We start from the raw sequence: 19,153 nt of genomic DNA, 5'->3' as shown, positions 1-19,153 counted from the left end.
TCTGCCTGTAAATGCTGGGAGATAAGGGGGAAAAATACCTCCCATGCTCCATCTTCTACCAGAGCATCACATTGGCTGATCGCATCCAGAAGCCAGGGAGCAAAGGAGCTTGGGAAATGTAGTTCCCTATGATGCAGAGAAGAGCAGAGATAGGGCTGGAGTGCCTGCTCAGAGAAACCTTTCCTGAGCTGAGAAATCCTAGTGGGAAGGAGCCTGCTGTACTCATAGGTGGGTGATGGACTTCCCCAGCAGGTGCAGAAGTTCACGGAGAAAGACACACAAACATCATGGAGATAGAACGGAAAGCATGAGTATAAAAGATCTCCTATTTCTTTCCTCTGCCTCAGAAACAATATCCACTGCACTGTTCTGAACTGACATGAATGCTCCCAAAGGCTTCCTTGTAGCTCCTGGTCTCCATGACCATGGGGGCGGGGTACCCAGATGGTGCCAGTAAATTACCACCTATTCGTCAGGACTACCCTTTGACAGATCAGTGAGCAGTTTCACTTGCTGATGGTTTTCAAAGATGTGGCCCATCTGGTCCACTGCAAAGAGAACCTTTTATTTCTGGCTGTCCATGTTTTTTTTGTGGGAATTAGAAGAGACTCAGCTACAGAAATGCCATAGGCCTTGACCCTCAGGTGGGTTATCAGGAACCACAGGACTGTTAATAAGCTTCCATGCAGGACTGGTGATGGTAGCGAAAAGGTTTGTGAGTCTGTGGGCTGCATTATCTTATGGCTATAGGTCCCTCCAGTCCTGACCAAGACACATGCCCAGGAGTATTTTTTTTGTGTGCCAAGCACAGCGGTGATGTCCAGCCATGCACTTTGGGTCACAGAGTCCCTACTGGGATTCCTAATATTGTGGGAGTTGCTTCATTCTGGATGTTGTTTCCACCCGAAGTTCTTTTTGGGACTTCCCCGGAGCCATCTGTGATTCAGAACATCCTTTAATCACAGAGTGTTTGTCTGGAGCACCTCGTGCTCTTGATGAACCTGGACTTGATTCTCTTTTTGGCTCTTAAGGAGGGCAGTGATGGAAAGTGCTTTGAAGTTGGGCCAAACCAAGACTTCCTCATTTTCTGCTCTCAGCACCCACCTCATTCAGTCGGGTGGTGAAAAGCCCTCTAGGAAATCAGCAGACTGAATAGGGTCTCATTTCACATCCAGACCTCCGGCCACATGGTCTGCCTGCCGATGGGAAGAAGAATGGGGCCACTATATGATGTTAGGGGACCGAAGGGATGCATGTTAGCTTCTCAGATCCTGGATGTTTTTCTAAGGACACAGTCTCATGGCTCCATAAAATGCTCCTAAATTTGCATATCATATTTTGTTGCAATCTAGTTTGAGAACAAAAATGAGAATCTGGCAGCCAGTGTTTATGGTTTTCCATAGATGCCTTCAGACAAAATTTGTATTGCATTTTGCTTGAGTTATGGTGGGACAGGATTGTAAACTCACACTGCTATTTTGGATGAAATACAAGCTTTGGCCATAATAAAGAAGAGAGAAAGCACAGTTTTAAATTTCTTATAAATTGATTTTTGAGAGACAGGAAGTATCGATATAAATGATAATGAAAAAAACTAATCCACAATGGAAACAGATCATATTAAAATTTACATTTATTTTAATTTCCTTTTCCCTATCTATAAATAAGCCAGAATTTAAACCTTGCCTTAGGCTTCCCATAGATTTTATGGGAAGGTAAAATTGGAGTCTCTTTCCAAATCTGGTCAGCTGTGTGCCCACCCATATCTACTGAAGGATATTGTCAGGCTATGGAAGACAGATTTCCCTCATTGCCAGCTGATTTATGGGCAGATTCACCAAGAATTTAACTTCCTGGTTTGGAGTGGGGAAATAAACCAACCAAAAAATAATTTAAATTTCATCTGGGATGGTCTTTCTGCATTGCTTGTCATTGTCAAAATGCAAATTGCCCCTTGGTGGCGGCAACAGCTAAAACTTTCCTTTGGTAGAAGCTCATTCTTCAGAGTCATCTCTTCCTCCTCCATCTTTGATCCAAATCCCACCCAATTTATAGGATGCGTTCTGGAGGAAATCCAGGTCTGGGCAAATGCATCATATACATATTTATGCATGTCTATATGTTGTGTACATATAATATTTACTACTTAAAATATATTTTAACACAGATTTGGGATCATGTAAAACAAAATTTGATGACTGCTTTTTCACTGAAGATGTAACCATTTTCTCACGACACTGCATATTTGTTGAGACCGTGGTTTTGGTGATCTCTTAACATTTCATGTAGAGTCAGACTTTCATCATTTATATGATCACCACCCTCATGATGAGTTGTTAGGTTGTTTCCTGTGTGTTGCGGCTATAAATCATACTTGGGATGACGCTTGCACATGAATCTCCTTCTTGATCTCTTATTTCCTTCACATGAATTCCTAGGTAGAGAATTACTGGGATGGTCATTTTAAAGGGTCTGAATGTTCACTTATTTTTTGGGGCCATTCCACGAAGTCTGTGGGATCTTAGTCCCCCAACTAGGGATTAAACTTGCGCACCTTGCATTGGAAGCATGGAGTCTTAGCCACTGGACCAGCAGCGAAGTCTTATTCACTTTTATAATTGCTTTGTGTAGGTTAGCCATGCTTTTCTCCAAAATCTGACCACTCCTTGGGGCAGAAACCGCATCTGTCTTGCTCCTGTGACTTCCATATAAGGGCTGGGAACATAGTAAGTGAGTAATAAATATATTTAGATAGGTAATTGGAGAAATGAATAAAAAAATAACTCTTCTCCTCTAGTAATTAATCTGACCCAAGACTGGCCATATTGATGACACTTGAGAACTTACTTTCTTCTTTCTTTGTTCTTCTTTTATCCCCCCACAACTTTACTGAGATATCATTGAACTATACAAAGTATATTTAAGGTGTACAATTTGATGTTTTGATATATGTAAACATTGTGAAGTGATCACCATAATCAAACTAATTAACATATCTATTACCTCTACCTGATTATCATTCTCAGTGTGTTTTTGTGTGTATGGAAAAGATTTAATCTAAGATCCATTCTCATAGCAAATTACAATGTACAATACAGGATTGTTAACTATATCACATTGCTAATGCACATTAGCTCTCTAGAAGGCATTCATCCTGTTTAACTGAAACTTTGTACCCTTTAACCCCCATCCTGCCTCATTGCTCTCTCTCCCCAGCCTCTGGCAACCACCATCCTACTCTCCGCTTCTACAAATCAGACTATTTTAGATTCTGCATGTAAGTGAGATGGTGCAGAGAACTTGCCTTCTGAACACCTTCTTGGTGAAAGGATGCGTCAGCTCTGAAATGATTGTGTCTGCTTCACAATCTCCTAATTACAATTTTGTCATTCTCTTGGAAAGGAGAGCTCACCAAGGACAGCCCTGAAAAGGCCCCAAATTATTTCAGTCAATAGAAAGCTGTATTTTGTAGAATTTGTAACGGCTGCAGAAAAAAATGTTACCAGGAGTTGGAGTCAATGGAGTATTTATTTGCTTTTTATCCTCTGATGATGCTGCATTTTAAACACTGCTGCTTGCTTTATTTCTTCTTGCTCTGGTTGGAAGCTGGGCTCCAGGGGCAGAGGTTTGTTTCAGGGCAAGGAAGAATCCCTGTCTGTTTGTGGCTTGATTTGCTGACCCTGGTTCCTGGTGGGCTGTCTTCACTTTGAAAAATCTTCTTGGGTCTTTGCTTTCTGTGTTTCACCATTTGAAAGAAACACACACACATATACATATATGCATGCACATGTATACATGTTTATGTATATTTATATGTATTTTAATTAACAAAGTAACACATGGTTATTGTGATAAATTTTAAGAAAAGAGAAACATTAGTGATAAAATTAAAAAATCCTTTTCAGATTCTATAGATACCATACATAAATATATGTACATTTACATATGTACCTAAAAATTACCAAATAGAATCCTAAAAAGTTATCCAAATAGGATTATATGAGTTACGATTATAGCTGTTTATGTTTAATGACATATTGTGACTGTTTTTCAAATATACTGATATAGTTGTGCTCATTTTTCTTTTTTTAAATTTAACTTTATTATTATTAATTTTTTTTTACCACATGTGGGACCAGAGATCAAAACTGTGCCCCCTGCATTGGAAGCATGGAATCTAAAACTGCTGGGCCACCAGGGAAGTCCCACTGGGTTTCATTTTTCTTACAGCTGCCTGTTATCCCACTGTAAAAGTATATAGTTTATCCAATGTCCTCTTAATAAACCTTTGGAATGGTTTAAACGGATAAATAATAATAATGGTAGCTGGTAAAGGTTGAGCATGTTTGTGAGTCAGCACTGTTCTAAGCTCTTCATATTTATTAACTCATTAATCCTTATTATAGTTTATATTTATATTCTACTTTATTTGAAGACATTTGAGGCACAGAGAGGTTAAGTAATTTGCCCCAAATTGCACAGTGAAGAAGTGACAGAGTTGGGATTTAGATCCAGCCTGCTTACCCCAGCTCATATGTTCTTTTTTATTTTTTAAGTAGTTTTTAAAAAAATATATTTTTATTTATTTATTTGGCTGTGCTGGGTCTTCGTTGCTGCACACCAGATCTTCAGTCTTCATCGTAGCACGTCGAATCTTTAGTTGCTGCATGTGAACTCTTAGTTGCAGCGCATGGGATCTGGTTCCCTGATCAGGGATCGAACCTGGGCCCCTGCATTGGGAACACGAAATAACCACTGGACCACCAAGGAAGTCCCTCATATATTAACACATTCTTTAGTTTGTCTGCAATTCAAAAGGATGCTGTAGGGGACATCCTTGTAGATAAATAGATCTTCACGCAGTCTCATTCGTGTTTCAGAAGGAGAGATTTCTAGAAGCAGGAATGCTGAGCCATAGCTTCACCCTCATTTTGAAAAGAATTAGGAGATGTCTCAATGTACCTGCACACATCCCATCTAGGAGTGACAGGAAGAAGTGTAAATATCAAATAAAAGCATCAACACCTCATATACAGCAGTCCGATGCCTGGTCGTGTGGTGGGTTGGGTAGGCAGCCTACTCTCTGTGGGGTGATTACAACAGAGTCGACCATGATCCTCTGAGTTTGGAGATTTGCAAGAACAAGAGAGTGTGATGTTTTCCCTCTGGTGGTGTAATTCAGCCACAGGGCGATTGGGTCAGTCGTACCTGGGGCCTCCTTCCCACTCTGCCTTGGTTATTTTGGAAGATCCTTAGAACACACTTTATGTAATGCAAGGAATTCCACAGTTATGAGACCTAGGGGACGTGGCCAGTGGGCAGTGTGCTGGGGGTGGGTGGGTGGAGCTTGCACTGCGTTAATTAAATCCGGACTCCGTTCTCAATCTTCCTTTCCTTTCTTGTGCAGTGATGGAGAGCCGAGCCATCGTGGACAGCCTGCAGAGGTTCTCCTCGCTCCCTGCTTACCTTCCCACAAGCTTCCACATCTCTAACGCAGAAGAGTCCTTCTTTCTTAAAGAGGCCAACCAGGACATCACACGGAACTCCAGTCTGCAGACCCGGGTGGAGTCCTTCTTTATCTACCGAGCCAGGAGACCCCCAGTTGTCAATGCCAGCTATGGTCCATTTTCAGTGGAGAAGATGGTCCCCCGGGAGCTCATGCTGACTTCTACACCCTTTGGGCACGTGGGCCAGTTTCCCTTTAATTGGAAGGTGAAAGCCCACATCCTCGATAGCTCCATTTACTCCAACAGACCCAAAGTGCAGACCTTGTTTTACATCACGGGGATGGGCTGGGCTGATGATGACCCTGCGGAACAGCTACCCTGTGTCAAGATGTTTGCTTTCCCTGAGGCCAGGGAAGTGGCGGCCAGCTGTCGGCTGCAAGGGACCCCGGGGCTGTGTGTGGCCGAGCTGGAGCTGCTGCCCGAGTGGTTCAGCTCTGGGCTGGACCTCGAGCCTGAGGAGGAGATCCCGGCCCTGCTTGGTGGCACGGCCATGGAGCTCTTCTTTGCGCTCTACCCGGCTGGTCCGGCCGGTCAGTGTCCCCTGGAAGAGGATGGCAAGTGGGAGAATAACATCCACTCGGGCCAGGACAGCCCCCTGCCGGCACCCCCAGCCCGGGAGAGGATCGGGAGTGTCATGGTCTACCCAACCCAAGATGATCTGCGGTGGTCCCTGCTGAACCTGGATGAGAACGTCGTCCTCTCTGTGCCGCTGAACCTCATCCGGGAAGGGGACACAGCCACCTTTTTGGTCTCCCTGACTAGTGGCTCTGTGGCAGACCACTTCACTCTTAGGTAAGAGGCTTTGCAGGGTTGGATGGGCTGGAAATCCACTCTTGATCGTCAGTGAATTGTTATTCTATCAAGTGGTTGTTGATTGTAAGTTTCCTCCACCACAGTGAGGAAACTTACAATCATAAGACCAGTGCAAGCCAGCAGACTAGACAGCCTCAAGCAGAGTATTTGGGGATGGGCTCTGGGCATTTCTGTTTTCCAAGCTCTCCCTAACTAATTCTGTTGTGAGGCCAGGATTAAAATATCTGCTTGGAAAGCAGTGATTCAGGCTGTGAGGTCCAAGTGCGTCCCTTTCAGGCTCTCACCTGATATTCTGAACCTCTCACTGCCCCCTTTGATGTGCCAGGTAGAATCCCAGAATGAATGCCCAGAAATGGACACCTTGTAAATGAATTTCTAAATCCATAAAGGAGTTTTCTGAGGCAGTGTTTCCTACCTCTCAGTTTTTTTTTTTTTAATTATTTATTTGGCTGTGCTGGGTCTTAGTTGGGACATGCAAACCCTTAGCTGCAGCGTGTGGAATCTAGTTCCCTGACCAGGGATCGAACCTGGGCCTCCTGCATTGGGAGCATGGACTCTTAGTCACTGAACCACCGGGGAAGTCCCAGCCTTCCTCTTAGTTTTTAATCAGTTAGGAATCCTTTGTCAAAGCAAAGCAGCTGTCTATATATGATGAAGACTTGGTTTTAGGATTGCAGAAAGTGGGGAACTTCTCTTCGCTAAAGGTACAAATCTATCTTTAGCTTATTTTGCTCACAAAGGTCCCTGGGGAGCAGTAGAATGCATGGCTCTGCTACGCACCGGCTGTGTGCCCTGGGGCAAGTCACCCAGCCTCTCTGGGCTTCAGCTTCCTCACGGGTGAGATGGCATAATGACGGAATCTATTTCCTGGGGGTTGTTGTGAGGATTACACAAGTTAATCAAGTTCTTACAACAGTGCCTGGTGCATGGAGAGTCTTCACTGAATGTTAGGCTGTGGCTGTTTCCTCGTCCCCAGATGCTGAGCTGGTAGACCTCTAAACTGCAGTGCAGGTGGGGCTTTTGTTTTGCGGGATGCAGGTGAGGAAAAATAAGAACTAATCTTGAGTCCAGTGTGGTCCTTCTGATTCTGACAGAGGCTGACGTCCCAGATCACACCTGTCTGGAGGTGTCCTTGTTCAGAACCCGACAAGAGGATCCGAATACTCTGGTAGATCCCAAATGGGTTTAGTAGCCTGCAGGAAATAGGGTTCTTATTTGAAGTCCCTTGAGTTAGTCTTGGTGGTAAAATTGATTCAGAACTGGGTGTGGACCCAGCCCTGTGCTAGTCACTTCTGTGATGGGGCTGGTCTGGTCTAAAACTTAGCTCTTGCTCTGCAGAGATTCTTTCAATGCCAGGCATTGCCAGCTGCTCACTATAGACCAAGAATGGCATAGGGGTGGCTTCTGCTGTCCTGCCACTCACTCTCCCAAGGCAGACATAATCAATCAACTGCAGCACCTAGTACTCCCTCTGCCATGGCAGACATTACTAACATACTGCCACATTGAGCCCAGGACTCCAGGCTGCTGCTGCTGCTGCTAAGTCGCTTCAGTTGTGTCCGACTCTGTGCGACCCCATAGACGGCAGCCCACCAGGCTCCCCCGTCCCTGGGATTCTCCAGGCAAGAACACTGGAGTGGGTTGCCATTTCCTTCTCCAATGCATAAAAGTGAAAAGTGAAAGTGAAGTTGCTCAGTCGTGTCCGACCCTTAGCGACCCCATGGACTGCAGCCCACCAGGGTCCTCCGTTCATGGGATTTTCCAGGCAAGAGTACTGGAGTGGGTTCCCATTGCCTTCTCCAGGCAGCCCCTACCAATCCATGTGAGGGAAGAGGGTATGACATTTCAGACTAAGCTTATTTGCCATCTCGAGTGTAGAGAGAATGTTTTTGAGTGAGAATTTCAAGGAAAGGGAGAGCAGATGCCCTGGTGGTTGGGAAAGTCCGGGAACCTGGCTAAGAAAGGCATTTCAGGCCAGCAGAATGGCGCACACAGTACTAGATAGCTTTCACTGAGAACTTAGAATGCTCCAGACCACATTCTAAGTGCTTTACATTCCTTCACTCACTGAATTTGACAACAAACAACTCGAGTAGGCACGTATCATCATCCCCATTTTTCTGAGGCACAGAGAAGTTAAGTAACTTGCCCAAGCTCACACAGCTAGGGAGTGGTGGGTGTGAACCTACTGGTGGGCAAGTTCTAGAGCCAGTGCCCTTCACCCCCACAGTCAACTGCCTTTCAAAGATAGGAGGAGGCAGCTGCCGCACCTCCTGACTGTGCGTGGCTCAGTCATGCCAGAGCTGAGGGTCAATTTAGGGAGAGAGAAGCTGCTGAGACTGGAGGAAGATCCAGAATGTAGAGGCTCCTGAAGTGGCATCTTGGTGCTAAGTAGAAACCCCTTAAGTTTTTTGTTGCACACAGAAGTTAATTTTAGAGCTGAAATGAACTCTTAATGTGCTGACTGCCCTGAAAGGTCAAATCATGAACTGTCAGCCTTCAGGAAATATTAATACTATCCAGGGGCCTTTAATTGTGGGGCCTTGAGACTGTTCCCAAAGGGGAAGCACTTAGTTTAAAGTTTGCAAACTGATGGTCATAGCAAGTCTAACCCAGAGATGTGTGCTGTTTTTTTTTTTTTTTTTTTTAATCTCATATGGCATTCCTTAAAATATTTAAAAGAGTTGACAACCTCTGACAATAGGGAGATCTCACATATCATTTTCTTGGAAGGTTTTGAAGATTTGGTAACTTGGCTACAGTTGGCTGTAACTAAGGAGTGGCTTCCCGCTTTAGATGGATCATGCATTGCCTGGCTACTCAGTCCCCACCATGCCCGGCCCATTGCACTCACTTATCTGGTTATTGTGAGCATTTTGAAACTCCTGATAGAGTAAGGGGAAAGAAAAAGGGGAAAAGGGGAAAGCAGTGCTTAAAAGAGGGGCTAAATTCTAACCTCTGAAGGCAGACATCACCGACTCATTCACTGTGTGTGTCAGGGAGACAGAAGTGGTCATAGAGTGCATCATAGGAAATGAAACATCAGGGACTTCCCTGGTGGTCTGGTGGCTAAGACTCCATGCTGTCAGTGCAGAGGGCCCAGGTTCCATCCCTGGTCAGGGAACTAGGTCCTGCATTCCGCAACTGAGGGTCCCTCATGCTGAAACTAAGACCTGGCACAGCCACCTAAATAAATGTTTTAAAAAAGGAAGTGAAACATTCCTCCATCATCACTGGTATTATTTAGTGAATTAGTTGCTTCATGTAAAACAATTAGAAGAGTGCCTGGCACCCTGTAGGTGTTCAGTACGTGTTAATAGATACAATTATTTACATACTATAATTGATGCTATTATGATTAAATAATGCTTTTATGCTTTTATGCTATTATGCTTTTAAATAATTATGTGTACTGTGCCAGGCTCCAGTTGTGTCTCTCATATGATCACAGGCAGCATACAAAGTATTCATGTCCATCTTATGAATGTGGAAACTGAGACTCAGAGAGATTAGGTGTTACCTGTCTGAAGCCGTGCAATGGGAAAGTGGTGGGGTTGGCGTGTGGGTCTGCATGCAGGAGTTGAAAACACTCTTTTGGATGGTTCTACTTGTCCAGATGGAGACTGAGCTTTACCTTTCAGATCTTTCTGGGTCACCATCTAGAGTTTCTTGTCTTCATGCTTTCCTAGATATGACTATTGTTTCTGTTTGTTTGCTTACAGAAGCTTTATTCACATGTAAATTATATAGTGAACTTAATTTTAAAAACCAGTATATCAATATCAATTGCATTCCTATACAGGGATAAAATTCTAATTTCTTTATTGAAGTATAGTTAATTTACAATGTTTTGTTAGTTTCAGGTGTACAGCAAAATGATTCAGTTGTACATACATACCTAAATACATACACGGGGCTTCCCAGGTGGCACCAGGGGTAAAGAACCTGCCTGCCAGTTCAGGAGTCTTAAGAGTTGTGGGTTCAATCCCTGCATTGGGAAGATCCCCTGGAGAAGGGAATGGCAACCTGCTCCAGTATTCTTGCCTGGAGAATCCCATGGACAGAGGAGCCTGGCGGGCTATAGTCCATGGGGTTGCAAAGAGTCGGACAGGACTAAAGTGACTTAGCACACGTGCACGCACATACATACATATATATGTACATATTCTTTCTCAGCTTTTTCCATTATATGTTATTACAGGGTATTGAATGCACATGACTTATTTCTTTAAAAAAAATAACATTTATTTATGGCTGCACTGGATCTTCCTTGCTTCAGATGGGCTTTCTCTAGTCACGGCGAATGGGGGCTACTCTTTCTTCACTGTGGTGTGCATGGCAGTGGCTTCTCTTGTTGCAGAGTGCAGGCTCTAGGCCTGGGAGCTCTGTAGCTGTGGCTTGCAGGCTCCAGAGTGTGGGCTCAGTGGTTTTTGGCACAGAGGCTTAGTTGTTCTGAAGCACATGGAATCCTCCCAGACCAGGGATTGAACCTGCATGCCCTGCATTGGTAGGTGGATTTTCTTCCACCGTACCACCAGGGAAGTCCGACTATTATTTCTTATGCTGAACTTTATGGCCAGAGAAGAGTGAAAGTGAAAGTCGCTCAGTCATGTCTGACTCTTTGTGACCCCATGGACTATGGAATTCTCCAGGCCAGAATACTGGAGTGGGTAGCCATTCCCTTCTCCAGGGGATCTTCTTAACCCAGGGATTGAACCCAGGTCTCCCGCACTGCAGGCAGATTCTTTACCAGCTGAGCCTCCAGGGAAGCCCGAGAGAAGAATGCACTAAAATTGTGGAAATAAATGAAGATTACCTAGATGAGAACACAGGTTATTTATTCAGAGCTTGCTTTGGCAAGGGAGTCAGTCACCATCACTGACGTTTGGCAGAGACCCAAGGGCAGACAAGGAAATGGGAAAGTTCTGCTCCGATTGTCAGTATGGGGAAGCTGGGGGGAGGGGGCTCCCAAGCAGTGAGCATCTTATGTGACTGGTCTGGGAAGCATATTTGGCTTTTTCTGGCTGACCTTGAATTGGAAGCAGAGGCTGTCAAAAGGGAAGCTGGCAGTCGTGGACCAACTTCAGACCTTTCTGGGCTGACTGTTGCTGAGGCTGTGGTTTGGCATTTTGGCTTGGTTGCTGCAAGGTTGTGGGTCAGACTTTTCCTATCATAGATGGTCTGGCTATTGTCTTTTTGTATATTCAGGCTCTTAAAAATAAAACACTGTTTTCAGGCTGTAGGGGATGTGTTATTTCCCCACATAACTGATTGTCTGTTTTAATCATGTCTTTTATGAATGAAATGTGACATATTTCATTCTGGCTCAGATGAAACCCCAGATCAAAGTGTGAATGTGCACAAGATTCACTGAGATAATTTCAGAATTGAAGACGTATGGACAGGGGACAGGTGTGTGCAATTTTCACGTGTTACACTGCTGTTTCTGACTGCATATTGTATTGTGGCCAGTCTGAACAAAAGTTGAATTGGTTGTTCTCTAACACAGATAGACTCTGTTAAACGCCAATATCTAAAACTAACCGTATATTGAAAAGCCTTTTATTTACTTGTTATTTCAAATTTAAAGTTGCCGAGTTTTCTTTCTTTTTAAAAATATTAATTTATTTGGCTGCATTGTGTCTTAGTTGGGGCACACTGGCTCTTCATTGCAGTGCCCGGGGGGCTCAGTGGTTGCCGTACATGGGCTTAGTTGCCCCACGGCATGTGGGATCTTAGTACCTTGACCAGAAATCGAACTGGTGTCCCCTGCATTGGAAGGTGGATTCTCAACCACAAGGGAAGTCATTTTAGCAAAGTGTTAAAAAGTGGGGTTTGGAGGGTTTGGGGGCTGCTAGGCTGGATCCAGGGTAAGTCTTTCAAACCAAGAAAGGCTGACATATTATGAAAGTTTTCCCACTCCATCTGTAATGTCTCCAAAGCCGAGAGTGATCCTGAGAAGCTTTATCCCTAATTTATGAAAATAGCTCTTTCTTGGCTTACACAGAGAACCTCCCAGGCTGACCTCTCATCCTGTGAGGCAGTGGAGCCCAGTGGTGAAGACTGTAGACTCCGGGCCCAGACAGCCTAGGTACCGAGTGCCAGCTGGGTGACCTTAGGCAGGTTACTTAACCTCTCTGTGTCACAATTTCCCCATTTGTAAACGGGGGCTGTTTATGCTTTAAGTGGCTGTTTACGAAGTGTCAGCTTTGCTCAGCCAGATTCTTCCCTTTCATTTGTTGCCAGCACATCCTTCTGGTTGCTCAGGCCAAGTGTCTAATTACCAGATTGACTTTTGCCATTCTCTGATACATACCCCTCCATTTGAGCTGTCAGCAAATCCTGAGTTTTCTCTAGAAGTGATGAGCTCCCAATCATTAGAGGCATTCAACAAGAGAGGCTATCTACTGGGAGGGGCACTTGTGGGCAGGTTGACAGGCTCTTCCGCAATTCTTCTGGGTCATCCACACTTACATGTCTGGTAGGATTTTCCTATATAGTATCCAGAATTGAACTCCCTCCGTGTCAAGCCAGGATCCTCTCTTGGCCTCCTGACAGGTCTCCCAACCTCCACCTTGGCCTCTTGCTGTCTTGAGCAAAAACCGAAGTTCTGCGGGCCCACAGGCCTGACATGATCTGACCCCCTCCTGTGGCCCCCTGCCTGCTCTGATTTTTTGGACATACTTTATCATTTATATTAATGACATAATATATTATCATTTATGGCTCACCTCTTCCTGCTGAAATGTGAGGTCTCTGAGGGCGGGGACTTTTGCCTACTTTGTTCTTTGATGTGCACTAAGGACCCAGGGTACTGTCTGGCACAGACTAAGTGCTCAAGAAATATGTTTTGGGTGAATGAATGAGTGACTTTGGAAATGTTGTGAAGCATTGTTCCTGGATGAAGGGTGTGAATTGTCGAGACTGTATGAATTCATGGAATAAATAAATAGGAATTTCATAAATACTGAAGGTTGGGACACTTAGAGATCTACTTCTGGCAGTTTTGTCTTGGCTACAGTGTGAGAATGGATTAATCATTTTTTCTTTAAAAAATGTTTATATTTATTTATTTGGCTGTGCTGGGTCTTAGTTGTGGTACCTGGGATCTTTAGTTGTGGCACGTGGGACTTCCCTGGTGGTCAAGAGTGGTCAAGACTCTGAGCTTCCAATGCAGGGGGTCCAGGTTCGATCCCTGGTCAGGTAACTAGATCCCACATGCCACAACTAAAAAATCTTCATGATGCAACTAAGGATTCATCATTTCTAATCAAACTGTAGGCAGTGCCAGTGTAGTCTGAACCTTGGTAATTCACACATCCCCTTTAGGATTTTTTTTTTTTTTTTTTCATGTCAGATGCTGCCACATCCTACCATTGTAAGTTAAGTCATATCCACGTGCCTTCTTTGTGCAATTTTTATTTGCTCTTTTTCTTTCAATGAAATCACTTAAAACTTATATAAACACGTTTTAAAGGATACCTTACATCAGCCACCATAAATAGAAATCAGTATTACGTGTTTACATGCAAGAGTATTATAAAGATAAATTACAATAATAACAACAGGAAAGAACACAACACTGCTAAGTGCTAAGTACCTGTGGAAGCAACCTGAGGTTGGATTTCTGCTTGAAAGGAGGTTTAGCACATGCTGCAGAGAGGTGATGGCCACGGAAACTTTCTCCCGTACATCGTCACAGATCCTGGAGGGGGTGACTGTCTCCCTCTGTGACTTCTTGCGGTTTGAGCCATGTCTGTGCGACACCAGGGCCACCTGCAGACCCAGGACCAGGCTTTGGGAAAACTGGCTGCTGAAGACTTTCTCATCCATGGGATCAAGGAGACACCAGGAAGCATCACCTCCTGGTCAGCCTCTGCTCCGCCATGGAGGTCCTTTCTCTCTCCCATGGACATCACTTCCTGTCCACACCACTTCCTCGGGGACTTCTTTTGTACCTGGTATTGCTAATATATGTTCCAGGTTGAGAATGTCAATTACCTCAAATCTTTCTAGATTCCCTGACTGCAGAGACCATCTTCCTTCATTTCAGCACTGGGCAGAAGGGAGATCAGAAGTGTCGGAGGTAGAAAATGTAGTTGGTGACTATGGGATGGGTGAGCCTGCAGGCTGAAATCTAGCTGTCACTGATGGAGCAAATGTTTTGTGATCACCTATTAGTTTGTCCACCTTTGGTTTGCTTTTCTTTTTTCCTTTTGAAAAAAACCACACATGCTCCCACCTCTCAAGCTCATATTTTCCAAGGAGGAAGGCAGTAACCAAGCAAATAAACTAAATTATACACAATTAAAACCCAAGCTAAGGGCCACGAAGGAAACAAACAAAATGCAGTATATTCAAACTTCATTTCATTTATTTTAATTTTTTAAAAGCTTTTTGTCTTGGGAGGATTTTAGATTTATAGGAAAGTTGCAGAAAACGCAGATTATCCCTAATGCAAACATTTTTTACATAGCCACAGTGTGAATATCACAATCAGGCAATTAGCATGGCTGTAATATTGTTAACTAACCTACAGACATTATGAAAAAGTGCCTGCTGTTCCCGTAACATCCTTTTTTGGTTCCAGGATCCCACATTGCCTAGAGTTGTTATAGCTCCTTAGTCTGATGAATTCTGATCTGTGGTCTGTGTTTTATTTTTGCATTTTCTCTCTTTCATGACCTTCATGTTTTTGATGAATACTGACCAGTTATTTATTTATTTTTTTGACCAGTTATTTTTGACAATGTTCCTCAATTTGGGTTTTTCTGGTATCTTCTCATGATTAAATTGAGGATGTGTGTATTTGGTAGGAATCTCAATGAAGTGCTTGTCCTTCTCCCATTGTATGGGAGGCATGTGATGTTGACATGTCTCATTACCACTGATATTTACCTAGGTTACCTTCTTAAAGTGATATCTTTTCAGTTCCTCTACTACAAGTATGATTTTCCCTTTTGTAATTAGTAATAATAATATCTGGGAAGATAATTTGTGACTATCAACATCTTTCATGTACTTTTTGCCCATGAATTTTAGCATCTGGTGATGATTCTTGCCTCAGTTCAGTTCAGTTCAGTTCAGTCGCTCAGTCGTGTCCGACTCTTTGTGACCCCATGAACCGCAGCACACCAGGCCTCCCTGTCCATCACCAACTCCCGGAGTCTACCCAAACCCATGTCCATCGAGTCAGTGATGCCATCCAACCATCTCATCCTCTGTTGTCCCCTTCTCCTCCTGCCCTCCATCTTTCCCAGCATCATGGTCTTTTCAAATGAGTCAGCTCTTCGCAGTAATTTTTAAATAAATGAATCAGAAGTGACTATTCCAGGAGAATCTTGGCTCTTCTTGATCACTGCTTATTTGTATATTAAGAAGTGAGCCAGAAGCAATTAGTCGTTATAGAGGCCACTACACCTTTTCTGCTGAAATGAAAGAAGATGCTCTATGCACTTAGGTGGTCCAGAAGGTTTTGAGATGACTGCCATTCACGCTTCCCACTGCTGGGGGCCCAGGTTCAGTCCCTAGTTGGGGAACTAAGATCTCATTAGACGTGTGGCATGGCCAAAAAAAAGAAAGAAAAAGAAAAGTAAAAAAAAAAAAAAAAATTAATCTCAGTGCTCACTTTCACACTTAAAACAATAGCAACCTGAGAAGATTTCCCTGGTAGTCCAGTGGTTAAGACTCCACTTTCCACTGCAGGGAATGTGGATTCAATCCCTGATCAGGGAATTAAGATCCCACATGCCTCGCAGCCAAAAAACCAAAACATAAAGCAAAAGCAATATTGTAACAAAAATTCAATAAAGACTTTAAAAAAGGTCCACGTTAAAAAAATCTTAAACCTTAAAAAAAGCCCAGTAGCAACCTGTTTGGTGAAATTACCTCATGTGGTGGCCCAAATTCAGGCTTTATTAATTTTTTTCCCAAAGGAAACTCCGATTTCTCTTGAGGAAACTCTGCACAGATACAGATGCTCTGCATCCGGCAATGTCAAAGCGCAGATTGAGCCTAGATTTCAGCAGAACTTAGAAAGAAGGTAGGCAATTATTTCCCAAATAAACCATAAGCTGCCCAGTGTTTAACTAGTTCCAAAAATCATCAGCTGAATTCAGTGAGTGTATTTCCATTGGTGCTCAGCCCCATCTCTACCTTGCTTTCCATCCCAAGTTCACTGGAGTCTGGGAGCTCCTATGGAGGCTGGTAGGGAGCAAGTATAAATGTCACAGGCTTGAGAAGTCTAGCTACAGAGGGGATTTTTTTTTTAATTGAAAGAAATATTCTTTAAATTCTATTCAGTTCAGTTCAGTTCAGTCGCTCAGTCGTGTCTGACTCTTTGCGACCCCATGAACCACAGCATGCCAGGCCTCCCTGTCCATCACCAACTCCCGGAGTTCACTCAGACTCACGTCCATCGAGTCAGTAATGCCATCCAGCCATCTCATCCTCTGTCGTCCCCTTCTCCTCCTGCCCTCAATCTTTCCCAGCATCAGGGTCTTTTCCAGTGAGTCAGCTCTTCGCATGAGGTGGCCAAAGTATTGGAGTTTCAGCTTCAACATCAGTCCTTCCAGTGAACATCCAGGACTGGTCTCCTTTAGGATGGACTGGTTGGATCTCCTTGCAGTCCAAGGGACTCTCCCGAGTCTTCTCCAACACCACAGTTCAAAAACATCAATTCTTTGGTGCTCAGCTTTCTTTATAGTCCAACTCTCACATCCATACATGACTACTGGAAAAACCATAGCCTTGACTAGATGGACCTTTGTTGACAAAGTAATGTCTCTGCTTTTTAATGTGCTGTCTAGGTTGGTCATAACTTTCCTTCCAAGAAGTAAGTGTCTTTTAATTTCATGGCTGCAATCACCATCTGCAGTGACTTTGGAGCCCAAAAAAGTTAAGTCAGCCACTGTTTCCACTGTTTCCCCATCTATTTGCCATGAAGTGATGGGACTGGATGCCATGATCTTAGTTTTCTGGATGTTGAGCTTACAATTTTTAAAAGTTTCACACATCGGATTTCATGTAATAACCCTTTTCCCCTCTAAATGGCCCCTCCCCCATCCCTCTGCCCACTGGTAACCACTAGTTTGTTCTCTGTATCTGTGAGTCTGCAGCCTTTTTTTGTTGTATATTCATTAGTTTGTTGTATGTTTTAGATTCCACATATAAGCGATATCATACAGTATGTGTCTTTCTCTTTTTGACTCATTTCACTTAGCATAGTGCCCTGTGAATCCATCCATGTTGCTGCAAATGGCAAAGCTTCATTCTTTTTTATGGCTGAGTAGTATTCCACTGTGGATCTGCACCATGTCTTCTGTATCCAGTCATCTGTGGGTGGACACTTAGCTTGCTCCCATACTTTGGCAATCATAAATAATGCTGTTATGAACACTAGGGTGTGTGTGTCTTTTCAAATTAGTGTTTTTGTTTTTTTCAGGTATGTATCCAGAAGTGGAATTGTTGGGTCACATTTTTAGTTTTATTTTTAGTTTTTTGAGAAACCTCCATACTGTTTTCATGGTGGCTGCATCAATTTACTTTCCCAACAACAGTGTGTGAAGGTTCAAAAGGGGATTTTTTTGAAATTTATTTTTTTCTGCTCACCACCAAAAACTTAGCTTCCATCCATACTTAAATAGATGGTCCTCTCTACCCATGTCCCCGTCCCTGCCCTCCTCCCCTCTGGTAACCACTACTCTGTTCTCTGTATCTATGTGTTTTCACTCATATGTGGAATATAAAAACAAACAACAAATGAAAAAAGCAAACAAAACAAAAACCAACAAAAGGAGATTTTGACCTGTGTGGATTGCTTTATCTTAAGTTTGGAAAAACTGGAGTGTACCTAGATTAGGGTGGTGGCCGAAAAGTCGGTGTACACTTAGCTTGCGCCAAGCTACACTTAGAAGTTTTGTTGCTTTAACCTTGGCAGTCATGTTAGGAGGTTGAGGTGGTTATTTTCAAAGCTGCCTTATAGACTAGGAAACCCAGACTGCCCTCTCCTCTCTGGAACATACTCCTGCCTGTGGGCATAAGGAGGGTGGCAAGTGCCCCCAGTATCAGCCACTGCTCCCCTGCGCCAGGTATTTGTGGTGGGGCTGCTTGTCTGCAGGTGGCTGGTGCATGACCTTGAATGACCTCGGCATCCAGCCTCAAGACCTTCTTCTTGCTCAGGGTTGCCCTATTTCTGGGAATTGTCTTGCCGATCAAAATACTCACAGGGTGTAGCTCCATCACATCCAGGAATGTATTGTGCATATCATTCCCAGTTCGGCAGCTGAAACTTCACTGGTTAATAGTTTCTGTATGTGTGTGCATGCATATATGTCTCCATCATCTGGTTTGGTCTGCCCAATGGCAGGCCTTGAGCAGAATCTGGACAGCAAAAGAGAGAGATGGGGCAAGATATCTAGTCCCCCTCTTTGCCCTCTGGCCAGACTGTGGTTTGCTTACACCCCTTCATCTGTTGCTATAGCAACTGTTGGCAGTTCATCTCCTGTCATTCTGGATTTTATAAAGTAATCACTCTCTGCTTTCATCGCTCTAGACTAGGGGTAATAACGGTAGATACACAGATCTACCTTGTTCCAAACATACTTATAGAATTTCTGACAATTGAGTATCAGTTTTCAAATTTAAATTCATTAAAGTAAAATAAATTTAAGAATTCAATCTCAACTGAACAAGGGTCCCCACTGTTGCCAGCACTGCGGTAGTCCACCATCCCTAGGCATCCCCTTCTGCCCTGCCCATGTGTCTGTGAATAGTCCCCTCCTGGGACTTGCTGGGCCTGTGCTGGGCACAGTGGAGAGTCAGCTGGTGGGGTC

General features: G+C 43.8%; 1 protein-coding gene across 1 annotated transcript in view; it reads left to right on the top strand.

Moving 5' to 3' along the window:
• The window catches only part of TMEM132B (transmembrane protein 132B), a 377,590-nt gene that overhangs the window by 150,445 nt on the left and 207,992 nt on the right, over positions 1 to 19,153 (top strand). Inside the window, exon 2 of the mRNA XM_086347269.1 lies at positions 5,408 to 6,299. Coding sequence (XP_086203395.1) covers positions 5,408 to 6,299 — 892 coding nt within the window. The remainder of the gene's footprint in view (positions 1 to 5,407; positions 6,300 to 19,153) is intronic.

The sequence above is a fragment of the Bos grunniens genome, chromosome 17 (assembly GCF_055505025.1).
Source record: "Bos grunniens cultivar Pamir isolate PY7600 chromosome 17, Bosgru_T2T1.0, whole genome shotgun sequence".
Lineage (NCBI taxonomy): Eukaryota > Metazoa > Chordata > Mammalia > Artiodactyla > Bovidae > Bos > Bos grunniens.
This window is presented reverse-complemented; position numbering and strand designations above follow the sequence as displayed.